This window comes from Cnephaeus nilssonii (genome assembly GCF_951640355.1).
Source record: "Cnephaeus nilssonii genome assembly, chromosome: 4".
Classification (NCBI taxonomy): domain Eukaryota; kingdom Metazoa; phylum Chordata; class Mammalia; order Chiroptera; family Vespertilionidae; genus Cnephaeus; species Cnephaeus nilssonii.
In genome coordinates, this window is record NC_137075.1 from 7,106,143 (window position 1) to 7,122,530 (window position 16,388).

The 16,388-nt window shown below is 38.9% G+C and overlaps 1 protein-coding gene across 2 annotated transcripts in view; it reads left to right on the forward strand.

Moving 5' to 3' along the window:
* Window positions 1–16,388, forward strand: part of CUL2 (cullin 2) — a 150,722-nt gene that overhangs the window by 33,414 nt on the left and 100,920 nt on the right. For both annotated transcript variants that reach the window (XM_079769123.1, XM_079769122.1), the window contains exons 2-3: window positions 8,203–8,343; window positions 15,940–16,042. In XM_079769123.1, the coding sequence (XP_079625249.1) occupies window positions 8,225–8,343; window positions 15,940–16,042 (222 nt within the window). In that variant the 5' untranslated portion in view covers window positions 8,203–8,224. The remainder of the gene's footprint in view (window positions 1–8,202; window positions 8,344–15,939; window positions 16,043–16,388) is intronic.

Here is a 16,388-nt window from a genome sequence, read left to right on the forward strand (position 1 = left end):
ATTTACAGAATTGTGCAACCATCATGACAATCAATTGTAGAACATTTTTATCACCTAATTTAGCAGTTACTTTCCATATCTCTCCAAGTCCCCGAGCTCTTGGCAACCACTAAAACCCTTTCTGTCTCTACAGATTAATCTATTCTGCATATTTCTTTTTTTTTTAATAATACATTTTATTGTCCAGATTATTACAGGTGTTCCTCTTTCCCCCCACCCATAGCTCCCCTCCACCTGATTCCCCACCCCACCCCATGCCCTTACCCCCCCACCACTGTCTTCATCCATAGGTGTAAGATTTTTGTCCAGTCTCTTCCTGCACCCCTCAGACCCTCTTCTCCCTGAGAATTGTCTGTCGCCTCCCTTTCTATGTCCCTGATTCTATTATATTCACCAGTCCATTCTGTTCTTCAGATTTTTTTTATTCACTTGATTTTTAGATTCACTTGTTGGTAGGTATGTATTTGATGTCTTTTTGTTGTTCATAATTTTTACCTTTACCCTTTTTTTCCTTCTTCCTCTTCTTAAAGAATACCCTTCAGCATTTCATGTAATCCTGGTTTGGTGGTGATGAACTCCTTTAGCTTTTTCTTGTCTGTGAAGCTCTTCGTCTGACCTTCAATTCTGAATGATAGCTTTGCTGGGTAGAGTAATCTTGGTTGTAGGTTCTTGCTGTTCATCACTTTGAATATTTCTTTCCACTCCCATCTGGCCTGCATAGTTTCTGTTGAGAAATCAGCGGACAGTCGTATGGGTACTCCCTTGTAGGTAACTAACTGTTTTTCTCTTGCTGCTTGTAAGATTCTCTCTTTGTCTTTTGCCCTTGGCATTTTAATTATGATGTGTCTTGGTGTGGTCCTCTTTGGATTCCTCTTGTTTGGGGTTCTGTGCGCTTCCTGGACTTGTAAGTCTATTTCTTTCACCAGGTGGGGAAAGTTTTCTGTCATTATTTCTTCAAATAGGTTTTCAGTATCTTGCTCTCTCTCTTCTTCTGGCACCCCAAAAATTCAGATGTTGGTACGCTTAAAGCCGTCCCAGAGGCTCCTTACGCTATCCTCACACTTTTGGATTCTTCTTACTTTCCGCCTCTCTGGTTGGGTGTTTTTTGCTTCCTCATGTTCCAGATCTTTGGTTTGACTCTTGGGGTATGGTGATCTACAGTTGAGTTTCTGTATATTCTTTATTTCAGACAGTGTATGCATAATTTCTGACTGGTCCTTTTCCATTTTTTTGGTATTCTCATTAAGGTTCTTGAAGGTCTCTTCAAGTTTATCAGCGGTTTTTAGAAGATTCTTGAGTAACCTTATAAATGTGGTTCTGAACACTGTGTCGTCCATTAGTTTACTTTCCTCCATCTCTTCTGTTCGTGACCTGCTTCGGTGTCTCCACATTTTGGCTGCCTCCCTGTGTTGATGGAGTGGCTTTGTGTGGTCAGTGACCTATAGGGGTCGGTAGCTCAGCTTCCCCAATCTCCCTAGGTGGTCGCTCTTGGTACCCCCCTTTGTGGGCTGAGTGGAAAGTCTTGGTGTAGTTAAAAGCCTTGATTGCTGTTGGTACATTGGGAGGAATTTACCTCCAGGCCAATTGGCTGTGAGGATCATCTGTGTCTACGCCGGGAGACAGCCTTATTCAACTAGACTTGCAAAATTGTAAAAGCCTCTGTGCTCAGCTTGGATGGGGCGGAGTTTCAGGGTGGAGCCTACAGCCTTGGCTTCCCGTCAGCCCCGCCCTATGAGGTTCCTGGGTCTCAGTGTTCCTCAGTGTCCTCAGTACTCCCTGTAAGCACCTCTGAGAGAAAGGCGCCCTGGAGTTTCGCCCGCTGCCAAACAGTCTAGTCTCTCCCCCAATGAATCTGGATTCCCAGATTCTTGCCCGGAACTGGGTTTCAGTGCAGTCAGAACTCGGGCTCAGCGCAGTCCAGAGCTTTTGTCTCTGTCCCGCTAAGGCGATTCAGCGGCACAGTCAACAGTCCGTCCTCTGCGCGCATTCACGTGCGTGCCTCCAGAGCTCTGCCTTTCGCCGCTCCCCTGAGTTTCCGCCTTACAGCCCAGATTCCCCCAGTATGAGCCTGGGTCCCCAGGGTCTCGCCCGGAACTGGGGTTCAGTGCAGTCGGAGCTGGGGTTCAGCACAATCTGGAGCTTTTATCTCCTTCCCGCTAGAGAACGCCAGCCAGGCACTCAGCTGCCCCGTCCTCTCCGGCTCCGTCCTCCCCGCATGTGTGCGCGCCCGTGTCCCCACCCGTGTCTCCGTACCTCAGGCTTTTAAGGCTCCTCTGATTTTCCTTGTGGTTTTCTCTTTCCTTCTAGTTGTGGGCGTTTCAGTCAACCAGCTTTCATGTGGTTCTGGATGATGTCCGTTTTGACTTTTAGTTGTATTTTTGAAATTGTTGTGCGAGGCTGCAGTTTAGGTGTTTACCTATGCCGCCATCTTGGTTTCTCCTCCTATTCTGCATATTTCATATAAATGAAATCAAACAGTATATGTTCTTTTGTGACCAACTTCATTCTCCAAGTATAATGTTTTTGAGGTTCATCCATGTTGTAGCATCTGTCAGTGCTTCATTACCTTGTATTGTGGAATAGTAATTATTTGTATGGGTATACTACATTTTATTTATCCATTTACCAGTTGATAGACATTGGAGTTATTTCTACTTTCTGGCCTTTATGAGTACAGTAGGTCCTTGTGTTACAGAGAACTGGAATAAATTAAGCAATGCTCGGAGAGTTTGGAGTCACACTTTATTCACCGGTGGGCTCAGAGAAAATGAATTCAAATTCTAAGCAGAGCTACAAGCAGAACTTCCCTTTTTATTAAAGAGCCAGCCCTATGTGTGCTTAGTGGTTATCTCACTGCTGGCCTTGAAAACAACACAGTTCTATCCAATTAGAAAATACACCTGGCATGGCATTGAGAGTATGGGCGTATCTAGTCTTTGGCCTACAAGGTCAGACAGCTAAATTTATCTTCCTCATTATTCAAGCAGGCTAAAGCAGGCTGGAAAGCAAAGTTATTATTATTTTTTTTAGAGTAAGTGGCCGTCTAAAAAAATAGCAGAGAATTCTAAACAGTAGTTTTACAAAATAGGGGTTAGCCTTCTCACTTGGGTTACAGAGATCCGTGCCTACGGCGCGACGTAACACAATTTTTGACATAAGTCGTAACCCACCTACACAAGCACCCACATCACTCACGTGGAGCACATACACAATGAAGTGACACAGTAAAAAAAAATTAAAAGAAAGCTAACAATTCCTGACCTTTACTTGTGGTAAATAAATAATAAAAAACATAAAGCACGTATGTACATAAATTGAAATGATGGAACTTTTTTTTCTTTATTTTATTTTTTTAAATTTCTTTATTGATTAAGGTATTACATATGTGTCCTTATCCCCCCATTACCCTCCCATCCACCCCACTCATGCCCTCACCCCCTTGTTGTCTGTGTCCATTGGAACTTTTTTTTTATATAAATAAATGGGAGATGGCGACGTAACCACGAAACGACGTACGTCCAGTTTGACGTAATCCAAGGACTGCCTGTAATGCTGCTTTGAACATTTGTGTATAAGTTTTTGTGTGGACATGTTTTCTCTTGAGTATATATACCTAGGAGTTGAATTGCTGGGTCATATGGTAACTGTTTATATAAATCACTTTTGTAATTATTTAATTTACTACTATTGATAGTTTAGAAATGGAGCTCTAGTGAGAAAATCTAATCTACAAATTGTTTTCAAATAAAGGAAAAAGTTTAAAATATTATAGTTAATATTGGCATGTTATCTGAAAACGTAATTAAACATGAATTTTTATTTTGCCTTCTAAAAATATTTAGAGCCTGGGATTTATTTTTAGGACCCATAACATTCATGGGCCTAGGCACAGTACCTATGTGCCAAAGAGTTAAAAATCTCAACATTCCACTAGTGCAAGACTCAGAAAAAAGCTAGAGGAGATTGTGGTAATTCGAGATTTGAACTTTGCCAGATACTCAATGGGACATAATTTAACTGAAAGTGGATGGAAGTGGTCCTGGCAAGACATCAGGAATAGGACCATGATGTCCCTAGTTAGGTATAGGAATGAACAAGACTCATTTTTTAAAAATATATATATTTTATTTATTTTTTTTACAGAGAGGAAGGGAGAGGGATAGAGAGTTAGAAACATTGATGAGAGAGAAACATCGATCAGCGGCCTCCTGCACACTCCCTACTGGGGATGTGCCCACAACCAAGGTACATGCCTTTGACCGGAATCAAACCTGGGACCCTTGAGTCCGCAGTCCAACGCTCTATCCACTGAGCCAAACCGGTTAGGGCAAGACTCATATTTTTATGAGTTGTCTGACAGCTTGAGAGGCAGAGAAGAATAGGGCAGTGGTCATGGTCCTTTCTTTAGCCTTTCTCTTTCACATCCTTACATAAATTCTCCATGAATAAATTATCACCTAAACAATTTAAATAAAATGAAAGAACTTACATTTTTTCATTATATGTGCTTTCTTATTGGGCAAGCAGACAATTTCGGCATACTTTCTGTTATTGGTTTATTAGATTTTTTAAAAAAATATATTTTTATTGATTTTTTAAAGAGAGGAAGGTAGAGGGAGAGAGAGTCAGAAACATCGATGAGAGAGAGACGTCGATCAGCTGCCTCCTGCACATCCCCTACTGGGGATGTGCCCGCAACCAAGGAACATGCCCTTGACCGGAATCGAACCTGGGACCTTTCAGTCAGCAGGCCGACGCTCTATCCACTGAGCCAAACCGGTTAGGACGGTTTATTAGCTTTTTAAAATATATTTTTATTGATTTCAGAATGGAAGGAAGAGAGAGATAGAAACATCAATGATGAGAGAGAATCATTGATCAGCTGCCTCCTGCATGTCCCCTACTGGGGATCGAGCCTGCAACCCGGGCATGTGCCCTTGACTGGAATCAAACCAGGACCCTTCAATCTGTAGGCCGACGCTCTATTCACTGAGCCAAACCGGCTAGGGTGGTTTGTTAGTTTTTAATGTGTTTCACTGGACTTGTGCTTCTCTCATCTTGGCTTCCATATGTTTCATTCATCTAAGAATGGGTTATCACTACACTTGTATCCATTCTATCATAAATCTGCTGGTCTCTGCAGAGAAGTCTGTGATAGTGATTCTGTCAAAACTTGATAAGGCTAAAAGACAATCTCTGCAACAATTAAAATAATTTTAAGCAGTGTGTATAATATCCCATTTTTATAAGGGGAGAAAAGTAATGTGAAGGGGACATTGCCAACTTTTTGGTATAGAGTTATAAAATAGTCCCTACCCTTAAGAAACATTCAGATAATTACAGTAGAGGTAAGCATAGAGTTCTCATGTAACATGTAAAATACCTTACCTAGCTTAAGTGGACTCAGTTTAGGTTTAAAAACAGATACACTGGACCAAGGCTTTAATGTCAGTAAGAGTTAGTTGAATGGGTGGAAGGTGGAAGTAGGAAATAGATGTAGAAAACAAAGGTAAAGGCAGGGTGTGTGAATCAGTTCACTGACCTCTAAGCACAAGTTACTTGATTATGTTGTTGAGGAGTGTCCCATAAGAAGAAGCTGGAGAGGTGCTTTAGTATAAGTAGGGTCAAATCATGGGAGTTCGGTATGTCATGTTGACATTAAACTGAATGCTGTGCATAGTGGAAATTATTAAAAAAAAAGGGTAACATGCTCAACTTTTTGGTTTAGGTAGGTTATTTTTGTCTTTGAGTGCTTGATCTGATATTCTAATCTTTTTGAAGGTCAAAAACTTTGTTTATTGATTACTGTATCATCAGAGCCTAGAACAGTACCTGGCAAATATTTAAGTATTCCCCAAAAATGTTAGTAAGGCAGTATAGTTGCATGTAGCAGTTTGAGAGCTTGGGCTCCCACACAGGTCTGAATCTTGATGCCACCATTAAATAGCTCTGTGATCTTGAGCATATTTCTTAACTACTTAGTTTTCTTATCTAGGAAATGTAAAGAACAGTAGGACCTACCTAATCAGATAAAATGAGTTTATATAAAGCACTTAGAATAGTGCTTGGCTCATAGTAAGCACTGTATAAATATTAACAGTTGTTATTTCTTTTATGAATGAAAGATACAATACAAACTAGGAACTGCGAAGAGCTTGATCCCAGAGCATATGCAGAGTTACATAGTAAGGGGTGGAGTTAAGAAATATTCAGAAACACAGTTGGATAGGATGTGGTAAATAAGGATGAGAAGGAATTAAGGTTAATTCCCTGATGTAAAGCTAGAGCTTTAGGTTTTCTCTCCAGGGTTCCTGTCCCCTCCACAACCCCCAACACACACACAAAGAGTTACTAGTAAATGAAGACTGATTTATTCTAGTTAGTACAGGAAATTTAAGGCCAGGAGGTGAAGTCTCTGGTATGTTGAGGAAAGCATTGATGAATTGTGGCATACCCTCTTTTGGATTTTTGTTTGGTTTTTCTCTGATTCCTTTTCTTTCTCTTTCTTGAAGTCTATTTCTTGGACTCCTTTTGAGTTCTTGTCTTCACAAGATAGAAACATAAGAAGGGCCTAGGACCCCTTCATCTATTTTCCTTCCTTGTCTCCTTCTCTCTTTCTCTTTCTGCCCCCTCCCAAACCCCATTGTTTTCCTAGCCTCTTTCTGCCACAGTGGGAGACCAGAGAACAGATGTGTCTTCCTTGTTTGGCCTGGCTACAGACTAGCTTGGTGTTTCACAATCCCCAGTAATAAGGGAAAACTAAATATGTTTTTCTTAGTACCAGAAGTTATTCTCTTGTGCACTTAAATTTAACTTTAAAAGGTTTCTCTTTTAATTCTGTTCTCTTTTGTGATACAGAGAAAGATTTGAATCTAGCTTTTGAAGCAAGTTTCTATAATCTTGGGACCTTTTTTGTTTCAGAAACCAGCTAACTCCTAGAATACAGCTTGTCTGCTAGGCAAAGGAGTCTTTTAGTTTACTATTAGGCTGCTCAAGTTCACCTGAGCCAAGGGTTCCAAGCTAGAGTTGTGCTGTTCATTAGAGCAGTGGGGCTGGAATATCTTGAGAATCTGAGAAGGAGCAGCCCTGCTCTTTCTTTTTTAAAATATATTTTTATTGATTTCAGAAAGGAAGGGAGAGGGAGAGAGAGATAGAAACATCAATGATGACAGGGAATCATTGATTGGCTGCCTCTTGCACGTCCCCCACTGGGGATGGAGCCCGCCCTTGATCGGAATCGAACCCGGGACCCTTCAGTCCACAGGCTGACGCTCTATCCACTGAGCCAAACCAGCTAGGGCCCTGCTCTTTCTTTGAAATCTTTACCTTAATGCAGTGGTTCTCAACCTTTCTATTGCCGCGACCCTTTAATACAGTTCTTCATGTTGTGGTGACCCCCAACCATAAAATTATTTTCGTTGCTACTTCATAACTGTAATTTTGCTACTGTTATGAATCATAATGTAAATATCTGTGTTTTCCAATGGTCTTAGGCGACCCTGCTAGCGGTTCTCAATGTGTGTATTTTCGTTGCTACTTCATAACAGTAGCAAAATTACAGTTATAAAATAGCAACGAAAATAATTTTATGGTTGGGGGTCACCACAACATGAGGAACTGTATTAAAGGGTCGCGGCATTAGAAAGGTTGAGAACCACTGCCTTAATGATTCATGTGAATTGTGCATTCTACTCTAGAATTCATCTTTGTTTGTTTTACTATACATTTTCATTTCCTTCCTAATATTTTACTTAAACTGATGCTCCGGGAAGATAATTCCTTCCGTTTTCTTATGTGTTCTCCTGGCCCCCTGCATACCACCTCATTTTCCAGCTTTAAGGATTTAGGGCCAAAACCTTTTTATTAAGTGTCTCTTGCATATTTCTCATGGTGGCAGATGGCCTTTGGCTAACTGTGTTACAGCTTCTTTGCCTTAACACATTAAATGATGCTTCTAAATCCTGATTATAAATAATTTGTACTAAAAGCTTTTCCATTGTAAAAAATGCAAATATTCTATGGAATTCCTTGTCTGGATAGTCATAAGAAGGTAATAGCCAGTGTTTATTGTGTTCTTACTACGTGCCAGTTTCTGTTCTCACGCCTTTAATCTATCATGCTATTTAATTACGCAGTGATTTAAAAGTAAATAACTGATCTTGTAGAACTCATGCTAGCATTACTATTATTTATAATTAACAGATTTCAACACTAAACTTGCACAATGTCTTTGAAACCAAGAGTAGTAGATTTTGATGAAACATGGAACAAACTTTTAACGACAATCAAAGCTGTTGTCATGTTGGAATACGTCGAAAGAGCAACATGGAATGATCGCTTCTCGTATCCTTTCAGTGGCATTGATACATGGTCTTCTATTGATAATGATATTGTATTGATAAATATATCAATTAACATGATAAATGTTTTAAGATTGATGCACTTGTTCAAAAGTGAGAACAGGTTGAAACATAAATGGAAGAACATTCCAGTGTTCTTGTATTACTGTATACATTTCCAAGATATGTGGCAGTCATTAATCTTAGATAACCTTTCATTCAACTTATATGTCAGGTTTTACTTTAGGGAATCCATTTGTGAATAAAATAAACTACTTTCGGTTCACTCTACTAAGGGAAACAAACAATAAACAGATACTAAAAAATCTAATGTCAGTGCTTCTAACAGGGAGTGATAAATACTGTGGAGAAAGTAAAGCAGGATAAGGGCCATCAATTCCAAAGGAGACTGTAGCCAAGAAATGAAAAGAAGGCTGAGACTCAGAAGGGTAGCAATGAAAGAATTAGGAAAGATCACCAAGAGCAAAAATGTGTCATTAGAGACAAGGCTAAGATCATCCACCCTTGTGTTTCCAATTACTGTGTACTGATGCAAAAGTTGGTAGTGAAGAAGGCTGATAGGAAAAAAATGGATTCACTTGAAATATGGTTTTGGAGGATAGCTCTATCGATACCCTGAATTGGAAGAAAGACTAACAAGTGGGTCCGAGAGCAATTTAAGCCTGAAACATCTCTGGAGGTAAAAATGAAAAAAATGAAACTGTCCTACTTCAGGCATTTCATGAGAAGGCAGGGTTTTTGGGAAAGCTAATAATGCTGGGAAAAGTAAAAGCCAGCAGGAAAAGGGGAAGACAAAAATGAGATGATTGACTCCATAAAAGAAGCCACAGGCATGAGTCTGCAGGAGCTGAGTGGGGGATATCATTCATGGGGTGGTAGGAGTCAAAACCGACTCAACAACACAACAGGGGTGTGGAGAATGGTTGAAGTACCTACGTGAGTGGCTCTTTTGGAAGGGATGTTAAGGAAGGCATTTTTGAGGAGGATGATAATTGAGTAGAGACCGGAACAAAGTGAGGGAGTAAGTCCTATAGATATCTGAGGGCAGGGACTGAACGGCAGGTTCAATGCCTGAGACAAACATGTTTTGTTTTTAAAAAAATATATTTTATTGATTTTTTACAGAGAAGAAGGGAGAGGGATAGAGAGTTAGAAACATCGATGAGAGAGAAACATCGATTCAGCTGCCTTCTGCACACGCCCTACTGGGGATGTGCCCGCAACCAAGGTACGTGCCCTTGACCGGAATCGAACCTGGGCCCCTCAGTCCGCAGGCCGATGCTCTATCCACTGAGCCAAACTGGTTAGGGCAACATGTTTTTTTTATTGGGTTGTCTATATCTGTGAATTTGGAATTGCATATGAAGAAACAAATATGAGGTTTCCCAGTCTAAAACCTGGTGTCCTGCATTTCTACATGATGGCAATCTTTAAAAAAAAAGTATTATGTGTACAGTATATGATTATTTATATAATAAGTATATTTATTTGTACAATAAAATGTAATTTAAATAATATCATGTATATAAGAGCCACACTGCAAACCTAGCACTTTGGGTATAAACTCTGGCACCAAGAAAAAACCCCAAATATTAAAATATTTTAGCTTCTTGGTATTTGGGAGGTTAAGGGATCTCTGGGAATCCTTTGCTATAGGTAACGGACAGAGTTGTGGACAGCAGTCTTACCAACACTGCCTAGTGTCTGCCAGGGGCCATGGTGGGGTAAGCATGGGGACAACATATGTACATTGAAATATGTATACTGTCAGACTCCTGAGCCACCTCAGTCTTTTACCACAGGAAATAACCACATGTCTCACATCTCAGGGTGAAAAAGGGGGCCGGGTAGAGGCCTGGGTCTTGGGTCCAAATAGTTTGGCAGTATCCTAGGGCCCTGAAGGAGGACTTGAGGACTGGATGGACACTGTAGGATCAGAGATGCTTTCCGAAAAAAAGCGAGGTGAGATGTATTCAGAATGTGTATGGAGGTTCAGAGTTTTTTCAGACTCTGTGCTAGCAATCTTCTGGGGCTAAAGGATGGGTACTTTTAAGGCTATTTGAACTAAAATATTGAGCAGAGAGAGAAGAGAAGGAATTGGTGATTACAAGAAAAGGGAAAATGAGTATAAGATAGAAAATAGATGTGTTCTTTATTATTGTACAGAATATACAGTTTAATTAGTTGGTTTGTAAATGGCTTTGAAATAGCTGACTTACCTGGAAAGTACTCTTTTTTTTTTTTTTTTAAATATATTTTATTGACTTTTCACAGAGAGGAAGGGAGAGGGACAGAGAGCTAGAAACATGGATGAGAGAGAAACATTGACCAGCTGCCTCCTGCACACCCCCTACCGGGGATGCGCCCGCAACCAATGTACATGCCCCTGACCGGAATCGAACCCGGGACTTTTCAGTCCGCAGACCAACGCTCTATCCACTGAGCCAAACCAGTTTCGGCATGGAAAGTACTCTTTTAGTCAGTTATTATTTCTAAGATGTTTATTGTTTGATACATCTAAGATGGTCTAGCTATTCTTGACCTGATCATGGATTTTCTCCTCCTCCTCTTAAAATAAAAAAAATATCTACAAAAACAGTAAATTAAAAGTATAATCTCTCACTTTAATTTGTAATTAAGAAAATAAAGGGCTGTGTTACTAATTGTCCTGAAGTAGAATTCCCTCCATTTCCCTGTTATTTTGCCCAAGAATATATAGTTGACTTCTGACCTTCAGATATCTTAGGTAGAATTTTAAATGCCATAAAACCTTAATATATTTTGAAAATGAAAAATGCTCCTTGAAAACTGTGTACTACCATATGTATTAGTACTTGGGGGAGTGTGAAATATAATACATATGTGGAAAAGTTTGTAGGATATACATGTAGAGTTCAATAAATAATTATAACACCTGTATAATCGCCACACAGGTTGGTTAAGAACTAGAACACTGCCAGCATCCACCAACCCCACATCACCACACGTCCCTCTCAGTTTACGAGCTCCTCCTTTCCCTTGGAGGTACTAGTATCCTGACTTTTGCATCTTTTGTTTCCTGTTTTCCTAAAAACAGTGTAACTACCTATATACACAACCTTAAACAATATTGGTTAATTCTTTCTGTGTTTTGAACTTTATATAAATAGAATCATACTATATACATTTGTCATTTTTTTCAACATATTTGTGTTTAGTTAATTTTTTACAAATGACCTTATAAAATATGCATTATTAGTTCAATTTTGCAGTTAAGAATATTGTGGCCCAAAATGGTTAAGATGACTTACTGATATTGTAGGATAGAATGCTGGGGTAAAAATGCCAAAGTCTTCTCTACTCTTGTAGTTGGCATTAAGGAAGCTGGACTGCCCATCAAAGTTAGGAAAGGTTTTCTCTGTAGTCACCTTTGGTTGGTGCACCAGCAATACTTTTATTCTCTGCTTCTAAATTAAATCAAACCAATATCTGATGTTGATGCTGATTCTAATTAATGATTTTTACATATTCATTTTTACTTGTGGCATTTTTATTCTTTAGAAATGTCAAACATCTCTTTTTTATTATAAATTTTTGTTTGTTGTCTTACCATTTTCAATGTTAAGATTATTTTTACTTTTATCGCCATTTCAAAACTCATTGTGACCCACTTCACATTAGGATTAATAGAGTTAAAACTCAAAATTAAGTCCAAGTATAGGAAGCACCGTTTAATGGAGAAAATGAATTAAAATAAATAATTTTGCTGCTGGCCAATGCTATCTTGGTTGTAATAGTTCAGAGCTTTTGCTCTGGAACAGTTTTGTTTTTGAGAATTTTTAAGTGAAAAGTTCATAAACAGGAATTTTTATATTCCTGAAGAGTGATTTAAGGAAAAGATGACTTTGGGGAAGAGAATGTTTAAATCTGACCTCCAGATATTTCTCACTTTTTGTCTTTTAAAATATGCTTTTATTGTTTTTGTTTTTTTTCTTTTTTAGAGAGAGAGGAAGGGAGAGGGAGATAGAAACATCCATGAGAGAGAAACATCAACGTGGATTGGCTGCCTCCTGCACAGCCCCCTAATTTTTTGTCTTTTAAAGTGTCTTGAAAAATGCTCTTCTTGGGTTGTTTTTCCTAAGGCCTAAACATTTCCATTGAATATTTGAATAAGTTAGAGAAAAAGAACATATTTAGGAATATCTTTTAGGCAATTGAACAAAATTATAAAGTGGTTAACTGAGACCCCAAACTGTGGTGAGTGAAATATTAATTTAAAAATTTTATTAAGAAGGTGAGTCCAAAAAAAAGAAGAAGGTGAGTCCATTAAAAAATTGGAGCATCGTCCCATACACCAGAAGGTGGCGGGTTTGATCCCCTCTCAGGGCGAGTGTAGGAGGCAGCCGATTCATATCTCTCCCCCCCGACACCCCCGCCTCCATCCTTCCTTTCCTCTCCCCTTCCTCTCTCCTCCCTTCTTCTCTCTCAAATCAATAAAAATATTTAAAAAATATATGAATACATTCTCACTTATATTTGTAATGAAAAGGGAAAGTATCCCTAAATTGCCTCCCCTGAAGAAAAAAAGGTAAGCCCTGTGGTGTGAATCCTTGTAGTCAATTTTGTGTACATGTACATGCAGTGGATATATTGAGAAAACATTTGAGCCCATAATTAGCATATGCTGAATTTATGGTATTGAATAATTTTATTTTTTAATAGGTTTTTATTGATTTAAGAGGGAGAGGAAGGGAGAGGGATAGAGTTAGAAATATCGATGACATCCATAGGCTGCCTCCTGCACATCCCCACGGTGACTGAGCCTACAGCCCGGGCATGTGCCCTAACAGGGAATCAAACCAGTGACCTCTTGGTTCATGGGTTGATGCTCAACCACTGAGCCACGCTGGCTGGGCTGGTATTGAATCATTTTAATTTTTCAGTATCAAGTAAGTTATGTATTCTAGAAATAAGTGTATGTAGCTTAAGGAAAAAATAGGTGAAGCAAATATGTTGGATGAAAATTATGTAAGTAGGTATTTAGAACTTAATAATATTAAATCACATTTTTACTGAAAGGATTATTGATCTAGATTCTGGCTGAATTTAGTCTTAAAAATACTCATGAGAAATACAGATGAATTTCATGCACTGGGCCTCTAGTGTGTGTGTGTGTGTGTGTGTGTATGTGTGTGTGTATATATATATATATAAATTATAAAAAAATCTGGCACAGTGATGTTACACTATATGGATATTCTTGGTTCACTATGTTTGCTTTTTTAATATAAAGAAAATTTTAGCCCTAGCCAGGTAGGTAAGTTGCTTAGAGCAGCGGTTGCCAACCAGTGGTCTGTGGACCACTGATGGTCCATGAGGTCTGAAAGGTTGGTGACCACTGGTTTAAGGAAACCTTTGGAGCAGCAGTCGCCAACCGGTGGTCCGTGGGATCCGAAAGGTTGGTGACCACTGGCTTAGAGCATTGTCCTGATATGCCAAGGTTGCAGGTTCGATCACTGGTCAGGGCACATATAAGAATCAACTAATGAATGCATAAACAAATGGAACAACAAATCAATGTCTCTCTCTAAAATCAATAAAACATTTAAAAAAGAAAATATTTTTATTTAATAGAATAATATTATTGAAGAAATATATATATGTACAAATGAAGATAGTTTATTTGTTACTAATATTAATTAAAAATAAAGAAAAGGATTTAGAGGGAACATGGGAAAGTCTGACTGATATCTACCAGACTTCCATGTGAAGAGGGCTCATGTGAGGAGGGCTGCTTGCTCTTGCCAGAGTAATGATACTAGGTTAATAAGCAGAGCATGTGTGATTTGATTCCTATTTCCTTTGCATCACCAAGAGTTGACTAAGTGCCTGTTACATGCCACAAACTCTGCCCAGGGGCTAGGAATATAGAGATGATTAAGAATAGGCTAGTGTGGATAACAAAGGTATAAATAATTTTTATTGTATAAAAATAAGTTTTATAGAAGAAGAATATATAAAACTAGTAGCCCTGTGCATGAATCCGTGCACCAGTAGCTTGCTTCCACCCTCCTGTAGCTCTCCGCCCGCTGTCCTGCCCTCCTGTAGTCCCCTCGCCCCCCTATAGTTTGCTGCCCTGCCCCCTCCTGTAACTCTCCGCCATCAGCTTGTAGCCAGTAGCTCCCCGCCGCCCTCCTGTAGCTCCCCCCGCCACTCCCCACTCATAGCTTGCTGCCCTGCCCCCTCCTGTAGCTCTCCACCGCCCACTTGTAGTTCGCTGCCCCACCCTCCTGCAGATCTGTGATCTGGTTGTTACACGGTTGGTCGTACGCCTCATGGCTAAATGGATAATTAGCATATTCCTCTCTTATATAGGATGTTATGGGGGTTATAGATGGGAAGAACCTACATTCTCTGGTATATTTTTAAAGTACACATTTTTATTTTGTCATATTTCTTGATTCTATGTTTAATAGAAATACTTGACTCCATCCCAAATAATCTTATTTTCAGATTTTATCTGCATCTCTAATTAGGCTGGTCTCAGATTGCTTCATGTGTGTTTTTTCCACATTTGGTGCTTTTACATAGATGAGCTTACTTGGGTCTTACAAGGATCCTATAGAGATGTCATGATGTTATCTTTATCTTAGAGATGAGGAAATAGCCTAGAGAGGTTAAGAGACTTGGCCAAGATCACTGGCTAGTAAATGCCTCAAGCAGATACCATTTTCTTTTTCTTTTTTAATTTATTTATTTTTATTTTTTAATATATTTTATTGATTTTTTTACAGAGAGGAAGGGAGAGGGATAGAGAGTTAGAAACATAGATGAGAGAGAAACATCGATCAGCTGCCTCCTGCACACCTCCTACTGGGGATGTGCCCGCAACCAAGGTACATGCCCTTGACCGGAATTGAACCCGGGACCCTTCAGTCCGCAGGCCGACGCTCTATCCACTGAGCCAAACCGGTTAGGGCAAGCAGATACCATTTTCTCTGACTCCTGATGACTCTGTACAGCATACCACCTGTGATACCTAGCAAGGTACTTAGTGGGTGTTCAAAAACTTAATTGATATTACTGTTCATACTATAATTCTTCTAATAGATTAAATGTTAAAGGACAGCGGATAGGTTGTAGAATATTCTGATGAGTACTATGGTGTGGGAAAATATGTCAAGTGAATAATTTTTGTAACTTGATTTTCAGAATTGCTTAGAGTCCATATCTGCCGCTTGTGATATTCTGTAGCCCTTTGTTGTATTATGTTTATGTCCTTTTTTACATAAACCATATTTTGTAGCTGTCTGGGTAACTCGACTTCCCAGAATCCCCCTCTGAATTTTAATCTCTCTGAGAGGAACAGTTTTCTTTATAATACCATCAAATAATCCTCAATAAATATTTGTTGAATGAGTAAATGAACATACCTTCTAATGCTTTTAAAGTAAGCATGATTATATATTTTACCTTTTATTCTATATCTATGTCTATATAATCTTAAACCACAAAAATGTGTGAAGCTTGAGTTAAATCTCATTTGTTGTAAAGAATATTTCCAATAAATGTGAAAACCTTAACAGTTTAATTTAACTAGAGATATCTATGCTTTATGTGTGGCCTATCCTGAACCCCTTGGAGAAAGACTTTATACAGAAACTAAGATTTTTTTGGAAAATCACGTACGGCATTTGCACAAGGTAAGGAATGATACATACATGATATAAATATGTTTGTAGCTGCATAGTTATTTGCTTAGTTCACTATTTTGCAGTGCAGAACTAAGATGAAATTAAGGTTTATTTGTTTTGTTTCCTAAATGGCATTTTTCTAATTATATATATTTAAGATCTATTTGTCAAGTACTGTGCTTTTCCCACAAGGGAAATTAGTGTAGTTGCTCAAGATTATGTAAGTAGTAAGTGAAAGAGCAGGGTTTATTCACTTTTGAAATGTGTTCCTATGTTCTCTGGATAGGATCAAATTTTCTCTTACTGTTACTTCCCACCTCTTGGTATATCTGTCTTTATTATTATCTGTCAACTT